Here is a 16,584-nt window from a genome sequence, read left to right on the forward strand (position 1 = left end):
CTGCAGGTTGGCAGGGCTGCCTGTGCTGCAGCAGCGGCTCTGGGCAGCACAGGGCATCCCCAGGCATCTCTGGGGATTGACACAAAGGGAGCCCAGGTGATTTTAGCTGTTAGTCAGTGCTGAGTTTCCCAGGAATGATCACACGAGGGCTGTTCCTTCCTTCAGCCCTGCTCCTGTTACAAATGGTTTAAGTGGGGTTATTTGAAGCACACCTGGGTGCCTCTGTTCTTGGGCTCAGTTGGGTTTTCTGACTGCACAGAACACTGTGCTTCCAGTGTTTCTTGATGACTTGCAGACTAGGAAATTTGAGTCAATCTAGTCTCGTACCCCTCTGCATTGAAATAATTTCTCAGTGAGTTGTTTTTGCTTTCAAACTGAATACCATCTTTTAGTTACAAAAAAATGGCAGTGTTTTTCCTGTCCCTTCTGTGGAGACTGTTCTGTTTTGTTTTTTTTTTTTTTTTTTTTTTTTAAGGGTTCTTACATAGTAGCACAAATAGGAGGTATTTTAAAAGCAACTCTTACAGGTAGATCATATTCTGATGGAGCCATTCCAACTGACCTGCAGTGTGCTGATCAGTGAGAGCAGATGGAGGGAGCTTTCCTTTCTCTCTGCTCAGAATAAGGCATCAGACTGACAGACTTCAGGGCTAGAAAGGAATTCAGAACATCCCCATCTCAGCACAGAGATTTCTGTGAGAATAAAGCTAATAAAAATAAACATTTAATAAAACTTGCTTTACAGTTTAATCTTACCTCATTGGTAGATATGCCAGGGCTCTTTCACTTCAGGGTTGTCTACAACAAATCAGCCGGAGAGGTTTAAAAATTGCAGTGAAAAAGGTTAAAATAGGCAATATTATAAATTGCTAAGGGAAAGACAGCCATTCTCTTGGGAAATGTTGAATATATGTATATATACTGTTGATGTCAGCATTTATAACATTATAGGACTGAAAAAGTGTCTGTACTTTAATGCTTAATGATAGTGCTTCTTCTAGTCTGGTTGGTCTTGAAGGAACTTGGGTTTGCAGCTGCCATACCTGCACATCTAAGAGGAGGGTGGCTTTTAGTGGGGGGATGAAAATAAGCTCAATACTGTTGGTGTAGTCTTGCCCCAGATGCAGGAAATAAATGGAATTATGGCTAATCTTTATTACTTTTAGAAAATGCTGTCTCTTAAGACTGGCTGCAATATCTAAAGCTTTTGGTACTGGAGTTAAGCTAAGCCTCGGTGTGTTTTGGGAACAAGTGCCAGCAGCTCCCTACTAACAGTTCAGTGCAGGCCTGAGACTTCTTTGGAGAAAGAGGAATGCAGATGTTCTGTGATACCATGTTAGGTATAGTTCATCTGCCTTGTCAGACAAGGCTGATGAGTGGGCTTATGTAGTATTTGCTTTATTTGTTTTTAGAACCATACAGTCAGTGAACTCATAGTATGACATAATTTCATATCAGTTTCTCCCTTAACTTCCAGGTGGCACCTACTGAGCTGGACTGCTAAGTGGGCGTTATTGTTTGCTTAGATTGTTATTGTCTATAGGAAAATAGTTGGCAAATCTTTTTAGCCTTTATTAAATTTCACTTTAAAGCCATAATGTCATCACTTTTTAACTAGGTACAAACAGCAGCTATACAGTTACCATGCAAATTGTATATAATGGTGTGGAGTTTGTGTGGGGTGCATAAGAGGTTTGTTGTTGGAGTTTACATTGCGCTGTTATAGGATAACAAAATGCATGTTATATGATGTGTAATATGGTGGTATGAGGCAAAGATGTCTGTAACTGTAACCCCTCATCCTTAGTTCACAGTTTAAGCAGTGACTAAATCAGTTTTTTTTTCCCTTCTGTTGTTATAAACTCCTTTTGTGAAGGATCCGTTCTTGTTACTTTAGTGCAACAGCTCAGAAAGTGCTGTTTGTGAACATCAGTAACAAACATAACCACAGTTAACATTGTACTTTCTTTTTTCTCCAAGAAAAGACCTAGGTATCAGAGTTGGCATTCATGATTGATTTTTAATTGTAAAGTCAGTTTTCAGATATCTTTCTTTCTTTTTTTTTCCCCCTCTTAAATTTAACTCATTTTTATTGCTTGCTTTCTTCTTTTATTGCAGGTGGAATTGGGTATTCCCCTGAAAAGATCACAAATTTGAACTCAAAACCTGCCCACCTAGGGTATTGAGAATTAGCAAGAAACAAGGACTCTTAGGTGAGTATTTCCTGCAGACTTTCCTGTCTGTGCTTGGGAGCAGCACAGCTTGTTCAAAGCCACGTGGTAGGGCTGTAGAAAGATGGGGTCTGTATTGCTTTTCATCTGATGCAGTGCAGAAGTGTAAATAAGTATGTTTGTGGTTGGTTTTCTCCTTTGTCTTTTTCTCTGACTTCACCTCCTAGTCTTTGGGATGGAGTAAAAAGGAATGTGGGGGTGGCTGACTCCCTTTTTCCTCATGCACAGTATTGGTGCTGGTATGGGAACACAGAAGATAAGGGAACAGCCTGAGCTGTTAACTTCTCTTAGCCTACAGCTTCTGGGTTAACTGTACTGCCTAGCTGATGGAGCTGATGCACCAGGGCATAGTGATAAGCTTTCTTAGCCTGGGACTTCCCACAGTTGGAAATGTTCCTTCTTTTTTTCCCCTGTCTGGGTCTTGGGATCTTCAGAGTTTGCAGGCGGACAATGGTTTGTTCTTTTGAAAACCATTGAGTGCTTAGATTCTGTGGCACTAAGCAGAATAGAAGTATGTGGAAAATACATGTAGTTTGTGACTGAAAATTCACCAAGCTCTGTGTGTCTACCATATTGGTGGTTTCTCTTGCTCCAGAAGCAAACAGTACATAAACAGTCCACATGGTTTTCTTTTTGTGCAGGTAGGTCAGCTTCGGAGGGAGTTGCTGCTGGTTGCAAGGACAGTTTCAGGCACACGCAAAACCAGATATGCCTTTGTGGTCTCGGTGGTGTAAGCCATGAAGTTGTGTTGCAGATGTGGTGTGTGTTCAGTTCTGCTTTCATTTTGAAGGGTAAGTGGCTGAGAACCTCATGTAATGTATCAGTGATGTCCAGATTGGAGAAAATAGTCCAGCTGCACAGAGTTTGATATCCTGCAGCTGCTGTTCCAGGGTGTGGGTTTTATGCCAACACAGACAGCCCAGCTAGCTTGCCCAGGTGCCACTGGCAGCTGTCAGGCCAGCTGAGACCTTACAAACTTTCACACAGATTACAAACAAGTTCTCATGAAGGCATAATTCAACTCCAAGAGTTGCAGTTCCATGGGGAACATCTGGTTACATTTTTCTGCAGAGAGCAACCCAATGCTCCAGAAGAAAGCCCTGAGCACTTGCCCTTTTTAGTTTCCAGGATGCAGACCTGCCTAAATTTCTGGTTGGCAGCACTGAACACAGTCTTGCTTTGGGGTTTCTCGAATAATCAAAGTGAAGCTTTTTGTTCCTGACTTCCTTCTGAAAGAAGAGAGCTGGAGTGAGGAAAGCCTGTCTACATCCATACACATCAAAATCAATAGAGAGGCTTTCATGTTTGCCTCAAAAGGCTCCTGTACCTTCCAGAAAAACCCTCAGCCAGGTCAGTTAGAGGAGGTCCCTGTGAAGCTCCGGAGCTACGGGCTGAATCATGGCTCTCTGTGTCTGACAGAAAGAGTGTTTGAGAGCATCTCCTGGAGGAATTCCTTCTTAGAAGTGCTTACCTCGTACCTGAATCCCTGCATGACCTGCTGCAGCTGGCAGATGCACCTGACAGGCTGCTACTGTGCCAGCTCAGCCTGCCTTGCTCTTCCCAGGAGATGCAAGGTCTAAATAGCCACTTCTTTCACTGTGCTTGTCCTTGTACCACCGTGTTAGACTGGCTTTTAAAGTAGAATAAAAGGTTTTCACATGTTCGAGGCTGAGTTTTTGGAGGTATTCAGACAGACAAAGCTTACAAGTGAGCTGAAAGTTGGTTTGGAACAGTGATTATGCTTAGCCCTGCTGGTTGATTTAGAAGCATATTTATATATCCTTCAAAGTGCAGATTAGCCAGAGTGCTGGCAACTTTTCATTAGCATCTCTCCCTCTGATAGTGGCTTGTCTACAGTGAAAGCAAGTCTCCACATGCATGAAGTCAGTGGTGAAAAGCTGGAGCTTCTAAACCTAACCTAATGCTGTACTGGGACAGATTCTTTGTGTCCTGGAAGTGGCTATCCTCCCCATAAATCATAAATGGACACTAGTGACTAGAGTGGGAGAGAGCTCTGCATGTGGCCCAATGAATCCCATCTGCACAGGGATTCATTGAGGTGGGAAGAAACAACATTTTTCAGATTGTTCCTATATTCTGAAGTTTTCTACAAGTGGATTTCCTCTCCTTTTGCAATACTAAAAGGAGGGAGGTGACAATGGCCATAAGTGATGCTATGTGAGGAATATTTAAATGAAAGGCTTCTCTGGAAAGTTATAAAACAGAAAAACAACCTTTAAACAGGACTAGTCAATGTAGTCAAGAGACATGTTATCAACAAAACGTTGAGGAGAAAAGGGGAAAAAAGATGGTGGGAGCCCTGTGTGGTTCCATGTTTCATCACAAAACGAAACACAGAGCCTTGTAATAAACAACTGACAGAGCTGAGATGGGAGCAAACTAGGACAGGGATCCTGGGGTCTTCTCTGCCACTTCCTTCTCCCAGAGGCAGCAGTTGCTTTAATTGATTAAAATAAGAAAACTTATACCTAAAGCTTAATCACACATTCTCTCTTTAATTTGAAAAAATGGAAAAGCCAAGGAGCAACTTTACTGCCAATGCAGGCACTTTAGTTAGACTTACCTCCTTCTCTCTGTCCATTCTGAAAGTGTTGGAAGCACAAGATGAGAAACATCCTCAGCCTTGAACTGCATTGTCCACAATATCCATGTTTTTTTCCTCCTCCTCTGTGCTTCAGGCTATTTATTAATGCTGGAGGCTTTCTAAATGGCTCAGGGGAGGGTGAGGATAATGTGGTGAAGCTTCTTATCCTGATCCAAGAATGGGGTTGGTCACTTCTGTCCCCAGCCCACCCCTTTACCTACCTTTCCTGCTGTCAGATTGCTCATTCTGAAAACTAAATTGGTTTGGGTTAAAAAAAGGTCAATTTATTGTTTTAAGAGTTATAACTTGCTAGTCAAATTTTTTGTTATGTGTTTAAATTTCTGAACATTGTATTTAAGTGTGAAGTTTACTTTTTCAGGCATACTACTTATTTAAAATTGCTTTGAGGCATTACTGACAGCATTTGGTCATGATAAAATAGCTGCAGAAGGAACTATTTTACAAATTTGAAGTGCTGTTCATATTACCTGAGTGAAAGTGTTTCTTATTTTGTGCCTGATTTTTCATTCTTTTTGATGGCTCTCCTAGCACTTGAAGTGTTAGTCAGTCCTGCTGGGTTTTAATTGAATCCAGAATTACCCAAAGCTCAGCTTGCTTTCACAAAAAGTATTTTGAAATATGTTTCAATTTGGATTTCCTGACTCCAGCACTGCAGCACATGTTTTGTGCAGAGATGTGCTTTCTTTTGGTGTGCACAAAACTGTCTCATATTCTGAAAAGAATTACTCTGCAAAATGCAAGGCTCTAGTACAGAATGGTGGTAATGACAGAGATATCTATCAAGATAATTTCATGATGCTCAGTGTGGCTTTGCAGTTTTTGTTAATCTGTGAGGGAAATCACTCCTGTTTTGTTTTCCTTCTGTAGTGGCATATTGAGCCCATTTATCAGCACGGAGAAATTTAGGTTGGAAGGGACCCCTGGTGGTCATCTGGTCCAACCTCCTGCTCAAAGCATGTTAGACTAGATCAGGTAAACTTTTCCTTTTATCTAATATGAATTTCTTTGCCCAATTTTAGTCCATTCCTTCTTATCCTCTTACTGTGCACCTCTGAGAAGAGCCTGGCAGCAGCATCTCTGAATCCTCTGAGTGAAGACAGCGCTGAGGTCTCCCTGCAGCTGTCCCTTCTCCAGGCTGAACAAACCCTTAGGCTCTCCTGCCTCCTGTGCTTCAGCTCCCCAAACATCTTGGTTGCCTTTCACTGATCCCCTGAGTCTGTCTGTAATGAGGGGAAGGAGTGGGAGGGGATGGGATAGCCTTGTCTGATGAGGCAGTGATCCAATGGATGAGAAAGAACAAAAACCAAAAGCTGTGCTAGGTGTAGTCTCCATTAACGCATTTCATATCCACAGGTCGGTATTTGCTGAGGTGCACGATGTCTGCCCTGAGGCTGATCTCTAACAGAACCTCCCAGCAGGCCTTGTCTAACTCTGATTACACCTGGGACTACGAGTACTATGAGTATGGACCAGTGTCGTTCGAAGGTCTGAAGGCTCATAAGTGTAAGTTCAGCAGAGACACACTTCATGCAGCTCAGCTTCCTGCCTACGTGTTCCTATTCTTCACTTGTGACTCAGTGTTGTACAAAAACATTTCTCTCCTAATTCCTAAGATAGCCAGGAGATACTTGTGACTGGCAGAGATAAGAACAAAATCACTTTTTGTGCTTTTGAAAATGAGGAAGCCTCAGTAATGTTAGTGAGAGGCAATTTAGGTAGCAATGATCTGAGGACTTGGAACTGCTTCCAGGATGTTATGAGTCTGTATTATGAAGAAAAAGAAGACCAAAACTGCAACTTGAAAATGTACAAGTATCCTATGAATATGTATTTGTAACTTTGGGCAGTATAAATGTCCTTCATACCATATTTGTTGAATAAAAGTTGGGTTATGTATGGTGAATTTTGAATAAGTGTTTAGAATTTAGTAGGTTTGAATAATTTCCACTGAAGTGAGTGAGACCTAAATCAACCATTGAAGAGAGCTCAGGATACCTGCTTGAATTTTAAACAAATTCAAACAATGTAATTTATACATCAGAGGGTTGGAAGTGTTTCAGGAGGCACAATAAAGCAAGGAAGATGTAGCATTAGGCTCAGTAAACTTAAGAATTCTGTTGGGAGCAGGGATGCCGAACCAACCACAAAACAGGCTTGTTATTCAGCACACAATAGCAGGTGTGATTTTTGTGGGGAGCAGTACTTTATTGGAGCCTTGATTTTCTTTTTTTTCCTTTTAGTTAAGTTTTTCAGCTTGATTGCAATAAACTATGTGCATATTTTTTGGTCATCTTGATTGCATTTTACATTCTGGGAATTAATGCAGCTGCATACCATCCAAGCATGTGTGACTAATTGGAAGGTACTAGTAGCTATAAATGTTTAAGTGGTAAATTTTTTTAAAGGGAGTATTGATTTTTAGATTAAATCTTCAGGTACTACAAAGTCCAGCAGGATGAGCCATTTTGTATTAGGAAGGTAAGGTATATATTTAACCAGTGAATACAGGCTGTGCTTACAGAATGATTCTGAAAGTAATTTAGTGCACATAATATGTGGAATTACAGAAGAATGCTCATGGCAGAATGCTTTAAACAGAAAAGGGTTTTAAAATCTCCTTCCCCTCCATCACAGAGATCTATATTCAAACCAGTTACTTTACACAAGGTATTGAGAGGGGAAGATAAGGCATAGGAGAGATGCAATAAATATTGCAGTGGGAGACTTGAAACTTAACCTCCTTAGCTTACCTAAGAAAGGGATTAAGGAGAGACTTCATTGTGATAAAGTATTTTCTCAGGGAGAAAATCTCAAGTTGCAGCAGGCATTTTGACTTTGCAGGGAAAGAGAGAATGGTTTGAGTTGATTTCCAGTTTCCACATTTGCCTTTTAGCGTGGCAGATATTTCACAGTGGGAGTGTGATTAACAGCTGGGGTCAAGCACCAGGTAGGATAGCTGATTCCTGTTTTTTTCAGTGTCTTTAGTTAGTCCTGTAGGAAATGCAACAGTTCTGTGCTGTGCCTGCTGCACTGGGTCAGACATTACAGGCAGTGAGGATCTCTGAGGCTTGGTAGTGGCTGTGTAATGAGAAGTAAGGGTAGAAAGGATTCCTGTCCTGGCCAAGCCTTCCTGCCTGAATGTTTGTATGTCAATGGTTTTGAACTTCTACAGTGGAAGTTTTGAATACTTGTATAAGTAAAGAATAACTGACTGAAATGACAGGTGAAAAAAACCCCAGAGTGCTGATGGGTCCTGGGCCAGGTAATACCAAGTGCTGGTGCTTTGTAACTTTGGTCCATGCTAATCAGTTGATTGTGTCTGGAAATATCTTTGTTCCACTTGAACCTCTCTAAATCAAGTTCCTGGAAACTCTGAACAGCTTTGAGCAGCTGTGGATCCACCCTGAAATTGTAAGTGGACATAGATTTGTTTTTAGTAGTGCTGGCAAATTGCCTGCAGTCCATTTGCTATAAATGAGAAGAGCAGATAGAGTTTAAGCACACAAGCAAAAAGCCATGCTCTTCCCAATGGCTGCTGTATTTGGCTATTGCAGTGTTGCTTTTCTATTGATTAACTGCTGGTTTGACTTTTTTGTCTAAATCTGTTGTGCTCCTCTGACACTGTGTTGCAGTTTTCTGCACTTAAGTTGGAAACCCAAATTGAAAATTATTCAAAAATATCTGGTATTTGTTGGCTATTGATATTTATTGAAGTAGCAAATTGTTTTATCTGTGGTTCTGTTTCTTGCAGAACCCTCTGTCTTGCCACTAAAAGGTCTTCCTAAAGATACTTTGTCAAAGAAATCCATTTAAGTCCAGAAACTTAATGGTCTGGGGCAGAAATAACTTAAAAGAGCAGGAGTTCAGTTCTACAGAGACAGAGGATATGGGGAAAATCAAATAATCCTTCTTTCCTAGTTCTAGCACTGAAGTTCCAAAGCAATGCTTGGAAATAGGCCTGGCATCACACAGGGAGCTCCTTTTATTTTACTTACCAAGAGAATTATCTTCCCTCTGTTATCTACTCTCTGGTTTGTCTAGATATCAGTAAAATTTGGTCTCAAAATGAGATTTTCAATGACAGTTTTCTGTTTAAAAATAGATAAAGATAAATTTGATTATCCCTTCTCTTTGTCACCCAGAAATAAGCTGCAAATTGTTTTGGGTTTGCACTTGTGCTGCCTGTAGAAGGCAACTTTTTGCAAGTGCAAGTAAAATATTGATCATCTTGTTTCCTTTTTTTTTCTTTCACCAGATTCCATTGTGATTGGATTTTGGGTTGGTCTTGCAGTTTTTGTCATCTTCATGTTTTTTGTCCTGACCCTGCTGACGAAGACAGGAGCACCACATCAAGAGTGAGTCTGAAAACGGGAATAACAAATCCAGCCTGCTGGATTTGTGGCACACCACGGCTCTTGCAGCCCCCAAACAAGCAGTGACAGTGCTGACATTGTACCATCTTGTTATAGTCTGTTCTTATGAAACAGTGCAGCCTGTCCTCATTTCAAGAAATCTTAGCATTTTCATTCTAAAAGGATGTTTTGGGTAGGCTGCCAAACAGGTGCCTTTAGATTACTGTTTTGTAAACAGGTGGGATGGTTCTAAGTAGGCTCAAGTTTTCATGGAGTGATACTGTGAATATCAACAGAGTAGATACAAATGAAATGCAGTGCAGATGTTGAATTAAGGAACATCTTAATCTGGCTGGTTTCTAAATGTTTGTGTGTACAAGTCCAAAGACAGATTTGGGTAGTGTTTGCAAAATCTTCCCTTAACCCCTGAGACCTGAGTGTCTTTGTTTCTGCTGAGAAATTGCAATGAATGCTGAAGTAGAGACCAACTTAACATTTCTTTAAAGCCAGGGTCCCTTGAAAGTCCTGTTTTTTATTCTTTCTGGCTGATAAGTATGTGCACACCATGCCTTGCCTCAGTGGTTTATCTGCATTTGCAGAGGATGCAGGCTGCCAGTGTCCCTTCCCCTGAGAAAGTTTGAACCCACATCTGCTCTCAGGCTCATGTGCCATAAAGTGGAAATAAAAAGCCTCTCTGGAGTGTGAGATTGCTTGCAGGCAGGTAGCAATGATGAGAAGCTGATTGTAAAAGGCAATTGCTGCTGCTTATCACTTCCTAAAGCAGCCTGTCCCTGCCTCCTGCAGCCCCTTTGCTATTTAATCACATGTAAACTGGCTCTCCATGGAACTGTGTAATAGCACATCTCAGAGACAGGCCACGTTAGAGATGGCTGATGTACATCCTGAGCCTCTTCTGTGCTCCTTAAGTGTGCTCCTGTGAGAAGAAAATAGTCAGAAGAATCCAGCTTACCAGAACTGTTGTGCTGGTATTTTTGCTTCCCCTACAGACTGTTATGAAGTAGCCAGACATTGCTCCCAAACAGATTTAAAATCCCTGTAATTGTTGGTGTGCTGCCTCCTTTTCACAAAGATCTTATTTATTAGCTGAGCATGAGTCTGGATCCCATGTGGATGATTTGAGAGGGGAAAAAGTAATGAAGTCCAAAATACATATATAGAGAGAATTTAAAACGGATATTTGCCAAAAATTTTTACACTTGTAAAAATTTACTTTCAGGTAGCAGAGCCTGCTTGACATCTCCCAAATTTTTCTGCTTTTTCATCAATTTTCTCTGAGCAGTGTCCTAAAGAGTTGGTGAAATGTCCACCTTTGGTCATCTTCTACATCCAGATAACGTAACCAGAATTCAGTCTTGCCTTTCTTGAGACTTCCAGAAGTCCCTTCTGTTCTACACCTTATAATAATTTTTCTTCAGTTGCTGGAGCGAGGCCAATTATTCCTTTCTGTATTTGTTATAGATCTCTTTGCAGCTTTGGGAGCTGTGTGCCTGAGTGCTTGCCATGCATGCTGAGTTGGCACCTTTAACAAATTTTGAGGTTTTTTGACATTTGCTAATGAAATGCTCATGGTACTGAACATGGATCCTCAGGGAATATGCTAAGGGCAGTGAATACAGTTGGGTTCTCTTATTTTTGATACATGTGTATAAAAACTGGAGAACAGCTGCCTGTAAAACCACTTGTTTTAGTTTGCCTGCATCTTCTATTTCCATGCCTGACTGGATTCTTCATGGCTTGGTGTTTCATTAGTGGGCTGCCTTGAGCCCTCCTTTAGAAATAGATGTTACCGGGATTCCCAGGTCCTGGGAGAAAGCCAGCTTGATTGATGGATGAAGTCTCTGCCTTCAGGAAGGCTATTTGGCTGTTCTTTAAAGTACCATTAATGTGAGAGATTAAGTGTATCTGGGCTCAGATGGATGGATCCAAAGTAGAATACTCTGATTTTTTTTTTCTATTACTATATTTTTCTTGGCTCAACATAAAAGGCCATGATAGGATGTACTTTTCAAAATTACACAAGATGTTCAGAATTAGGTACATTCTCAGACCAGAATGGACAGGATATAGATGGGGACTGGCAGAAATATAATGAGGTATGGAAATTATATCTGTTGCATTTCTCTTTTGTTCATTTGCATATATAAGTATGTGTGGAACATTAGCTTGTCCAAATGAAAAAAAAAATTGGCAATATCTGAATTTCCAAAAAATGCTCACATTCATCACTAGGAGAGGGAAAGCATGCCATGTTTGTTTCTGCATTTGAACATGTCCTTAAGAGTATATTTGTGCAACAAATGCAAGACATCATGCAACCTATTTGTATAAAAGATTAAAGCAGTAAATGTTAGCTAACTGATTTTTTTTTTTTTTAAGAAATCAGTTGATCCCAGTTGACCTGGGATTTTTGAGGCTGCTTTTCTTGAGTGTTCTGAAAAGATACCTGCTGAGGAAATCTTGCAGATTGTAATGAGCAAGACTATGCAAGCTTCTAGTCTAGTTTTAAAAAAATGTAATAAAATTTTGCTCTGAAATTTAAAGATGGTGTTCGTGAATTTCAAAATCCAAAAATTTCACTGTATATTAGATCATGTGTTCCCTGCTCATGAACACAGTTTTATGCTTCATCATATATCGTCAATATTCTGGGTCATTGTAAAATTTATTTGCATCTTCCATTAAGATTAGGTTGCTGTTGTGTTGCTTGTGTGCCCCTCTGCATGGTCAGCCTTTGCTCCTTCATACTTCACTGGATTACGAAGCACTTTCCACACCTATGAAGTAATTCTACTCTTGTAGTGGATGCATTTTAAACTTTCTTCTGCAGTCACTTCTTCCTGGGCTTACAGTGCTTGTCCTTCTTTCTGTGCTTATTTGCCACTTCTACTGCCCGTGCCACAACACTACCTAGAAACTCTTGGGACAAATTTGCCAAATTATATATGAAATTTAAACTCAGAGTGGTGCTTTTTACTGCATACATAAATGTCAGTTGTCAGTTCAGAATTATTCCAGTCTGTTGCCCCCTGCTGTGTATACAGTAGATTATTACTTGGTTACTGATCAGTCTTACATCAATTTAATGTTATTCTTCTACCTGGTTCACTTTGAAATGCAGAGTGAGACAATACAGTTTTGACAAACTAGAGAACTGCTTTGATTCCTAGGCTAGTGGAAGTGATTTTGTGAGGGCAGAATTCCCCCATCATGTAAGGGAAGTAAATTAGCTTTTGAGAAGCAGGGATCTTTACTCTGTGCCTGAAAGACTAATGGTAGGTATTCTGTGAAAATTTTAGTGGGTGGATTTCTGAAGATGCCATCTGAGGCACTTATCTCCTACTGCAGGCTTGAGGAAATGAAATTACACTGAAAACTCTTCAGTGCTGGGTGGACCTTTATGTGTCCAATTATCTGACTCCAGCGTCATTTGCTACATCTCCAGATGTAAACTGTTTGAATTATTAGTTCTTAACAAAATTCATATTCTCAGAACATGTCTCATTGCTCATTCTCTGAATACCTCTACTGCCTTCCAAATGCAAATAACTTGCATTTTGTGATGATAGCATGTAAATTCAGACTGACAAAGAATGAATCTATAGAACTGCTATCTAGCTTGAGCTCTTCTCACCCCCAGCTGCAAATGGCTCCCACACGAGTCCGTGCAGATTGATGCTGGTTTGAGATACGATTTATAAAGAAAACTGCCAAAAAACATGTTAAACTATCCTTTCTGGGCTGCCTGGATTGCTAAGACTGCCAGTGTTTAAAGCAGTCTTTGGTTCCAACTCCTCTAATTTGGAAACCTGGATGTCATTGATTGAAGTCAGCGGAAAAGATGGTTTGATGTCTGGACAAGCAAACACTCAATGCCCTCAGTAAGAGCAGTGCTGCCTGTGCCTCAGAAGCATTTTGTCTAGCAAGGACTTTTCTCAAACTGTTCTTATGAGCCATTTATAACAATTGTTACTACTTGAAATCAAGAGTGTTTATAAACTCATTCAGTGAGGTGATTATTACAGTATATTGATTACTAGAAGTGCCATTTAAGAGTGCTGGCATTAATTTATTCCCACGGAAAACTGTCATGACAAATGAAGACTTAAAATTGCTTCAGCAGAAAAGAATAAATAGTGCTGGCTTTAAAAGTCTGTGGTAGATAAACTGCAGGGTTTCCTTTTCTCCTGATCATAATGGTTGCTGAAATCAAACTTGTTGATAAGAATTCAAATAGTTCTACTTTTGTGTTTACTGTATTTTTCTTGTTCCTCCATAGCAATGCAGAGCTTCCTGAAAAAAGATTTCACATGAACAGCTTTGTGGCAGATTTTGGAAGACCTTTGGAGTCTGAGAGGGTCTTTTCTCACCAAATGGCTGAAGAATCCCAGTCACTTTTCCATTTCTGCATTAATGAAGTGGACCATATGAACAAAGAAAAAGCGAGTCAGAAAGGTCCAAGTCTGGAGAGTAATACCCACTTCCAGGAGGTTCCCAAGAGCAGTGGAATGTTTGAGGAAGACCTGCATTGTCTTACAAAATTTAACATTCCTAACTTTGTGAACACTGAGCAGAATTCTTCATTAGGTGAGGATGATCTCCTCATCTCAGAGCCACCAATCCTTTTATAAAGCAAACTAGTTACACAATCTTAACATTGGATCCTTGATTGAAAGATCCTTTACTTTAAGGTAAACATCCCCATTGTTGTCCAGTTTGAAGCCTTTCTTGGCCTCCTGCTCTTTTGACAGAAGGTATTTCACACCTGTGCTTTTTATTGTATGTAAGACTGGCTGCACTGATAGAATTCGGTTTAGACAAGAAGTAAGACACTGAATGCTTTATTCTGATGCCTTCTATGGTCTAAACCTTCCAGTATTATTTTTGCTTTTTGCTTTTTTTTTTTTTTTTTTTTTTTTTTTTTTTTTTTTTTTTTTTTTTTTTTTTTTTTGGTTTTGTTTTGTTTTGTTTCTTGTACTGTTCTTCATTTTTAAACGACTACTTATGACCAGCTTCTGAAGGATAACAATTTACAAGAATAGTGAAGGATGGAGCCTGGCAGTGGGAGGTCTGTGAAAATTCATTGGCCAAGAAAAGTGTAAATCTCAAAGAAGACTGAAAAAAGTAATAAACAGCCCCTGGGGATGTTCTGTAGTTTCTGCTGCTCCCAATAAGGATGCCTGGAGCTGAGCACCACAATAAATACCTGCTTGGGACTAACTTCAATTTCTGATCCCTAACTGCTTTTTGGTGCAGGTTAAACCCAATTTACAAAGCTTCAAGAGGAAATACCTTGCAAATTCAATTGTTCGGTTACAGTGTTTACAAAATGCTATCACCACCTGCTGCTGAGCAAAAACAAATTGGTGCCTGTAATTATACTTCAGAATGACACCTCAGCAGCTGCCCATGGTGACATGGAATTAGTATTCTACACACACACAAACTGTGATTTGACTATTTCATTTTTTTTTTTCCCTGCTAATTGCTGATGTGAACTTCCAGTTTGGTAATTACAGGATTCAGTAGCTAAATCACAGGAAATAATAAAACCCCTATTTTTCTTCTGCCAATAAAGTTACTACATGAAAATAGTGGTGGTATATTAAGCTGGTGTCATATGTCGCTAATAGGCTGAGCCTTCCTATGCTTTTGCCTTTATAAAAGGTCATTTCTTTACTCACTGGCAAGTGAAGTGCTTGCAGGCTTTGAGCTGAGAGGACCAACTCCAAAAGTATAGCTAAGCTGTCCTTGCTTCATCTTCTTTTGTCCTCAAGTGCAAGAGTGTTGCAACCCCAGCTGTTCTCCAGTGAAAGATTTGGTAAGGATTTGAATAGGTACAGTTTCAATCTTTATTTTTTAGGGATGGAATTAAGTTCTGAACCTTTGAGAATACTTAAAATTGTATTTCAGCTTTCTTCAGAACTAATGACTGAATGGTTTTAGAGCAAGCATGTAAGACGCAGAGGTACCAGGTTCAAACCCTTTGCTGGATTTCAAGTATGCTCTACACGACGTTCTTAATTGAGATGAAAAGAGTGGATTCCAGACATGCCTAACTGGATTTTCTTGAAAGTAACATGCTTTGTATCCAACATATCTGTGTTCCAGTTTAGAGAGCTGCTGATACATTCTTCAGTCACTAAAATGCTGATTAATTAACCCCTTCTTCACCTTACAAATAGGAAAAAGAGTGAATGGGTTGAGGCTTTAAAGAATACAAATTGTGTAGGAAGAGTGCAAGGAAACATCTTTTGCTTTTGTGTCCTGTGCCCTTATTACACACCACTTACAGCTCAATTTCCTGTTTTCAAAGGTGTTTTTTGCAGGACTTGCTAGCGTTTAAAGCAACAGGATTACACTTAAAGCAGAGACTCTTTAAAACTAGCAGGTTATTGCTGAAAATAGTTCCCAAAGACTGAAATGAACCCTGTTCTGAATGAGCACGGCTCCATGACCTGCAATGCACAGCTCCAGTAAAATGTTTCTGGTGCCTTCTTTCACACAAAGTACATAACTACAACTATGAAGGCTGTAGGTGTGGACTTTCCTTTTCCTAAATTTGGGAAATCTGTCTCTGAATATGGCATCTACTTCCTGCTGAGGCATCTCAGTACTATTAGCTATCTGATGGTTAAAGTTTGAAGCTCAATATCGTTCTTGCTAACACATTGTGGGACTTGCACTAAATGAGGCTTTTATATCTGATTTCTGGATGAGTGAGCTGCCTTCAGTAATGTTTGAGCTATTATTTTTATTTTACTTTTTCCCTTCTTGTGCTTGAAAACAGCAATGCTGCTTGAAGGAAGGGCAAATCTATGTGGAATCCATCTCCTTCGCAACTGAGAAATGAAGGGTATTTTTAAGCCATTTAAAACTACATTTTATAGATAATTTCACTTGGAAAAAGACCTTCAAGATCATAAAGTCCAACCATTAACTCAGTACTGCCAAGTCCCCAGCTAAATCATCTCACCCTGTGCCACATGGCTTTTTCAAACCTCTAGGGATGGTGACTCCACTGCTTCCCTGGGCCATCTGTTCCACCGCTCCACAATCCCTTGGGGGCGAAAAATTCTCAGGAATTTCAAAATAATGCAGATGGGGTTTTAGAAAAAGAAGACACTGCTATTCCCTGTAGGCTAGCCTATGCTTTTCTTCTGCTACCTTAAATCTCAGTGGCTTTTCTTTGGGTACATAACTACTACTTTGGGGAAGAAAAAGGAAGCATTTTGTGTATGGATATTGGGAATAATGCCTAGATGAAAGGTACTTAATAAAATGACCCAGAGATTATTCCATCTTAACTTGCAACATATTTGAACTGCATAGTTAATATCCTTCTGAAGCATGTATT

At 40.0% G+C, this 16,584-nt stretch overlaps 1 protein-coding gene across 1 annotated transcript; it reads left to right on the forward strand.

The window, feature by feature from the left end:
* Positions 1-2,951: 2,951 nt before the first annotated feature.
* On the forward strand, positions 2,952-13,922 carry MRAP2 (melanocortin 2 receptor accessory protein 2). The gene is made up of 4 exons (XM_041480415.1): positions 2,952-3,022; positions 6,211-6,360; positions 9,113-9,212; positions 13,507-13,922. Exons 1-4 carry the CDS (start codon positions 2,986-2,988, stop codon positions 13,856-13,858), a joined length of 639 nt encoding a protein of 212 aa, XP_041336349.1. The 5' UTR covers positions 2,952-2,985; the 3' UTR covers positions 13,859-13,922.
* Positions 13,923-16,584: the final 2,662 nt, after the last annotated feature.

This window comes from Pyrgilauda ruficollis, unplaced genomic scaffold (genome assembly GCF_017590135.1).
Source record: "Pyrgilauda ruficollis isolate IOZ18807 unplaced genomic scaffold, ASM1759013v1 scaffold51, whole genome shotgun sequence".
In the NCBI taxonomy this organism is placed as follows: domain Eukaryota; kingdom Metazoa; phylum Chordata; class Aves; order Passeriformes; family Passeridae; genus Pyrgilauda; species Pyrgilauda ruficollis.

Excerpts from the sequence above, each read along its gene's own strand:
- MRAP2 (XM_041480415.1), top strand. The coding sequence starts at position 2,986 with ATGTGGTGTGTGTTCAGTTCTGCTTTCATTTTGAAGG. Across the intron at positions 3,023-6,210 it reads TTCTGCTTTCATTTTGAAGG|GTCGGTATTTGCTGAGGTGC; the intron begins GTAAGTGGCTGA and ends TCATATCCACAG. Across the intron at positions 9,213-13,506 it reads ACAGGAGCACCACATCAAGA|CAATGCAGAGCTTCCTGAAA; the intron begins GTGAGTCTGAAA and ends GTTCCTCCATAG.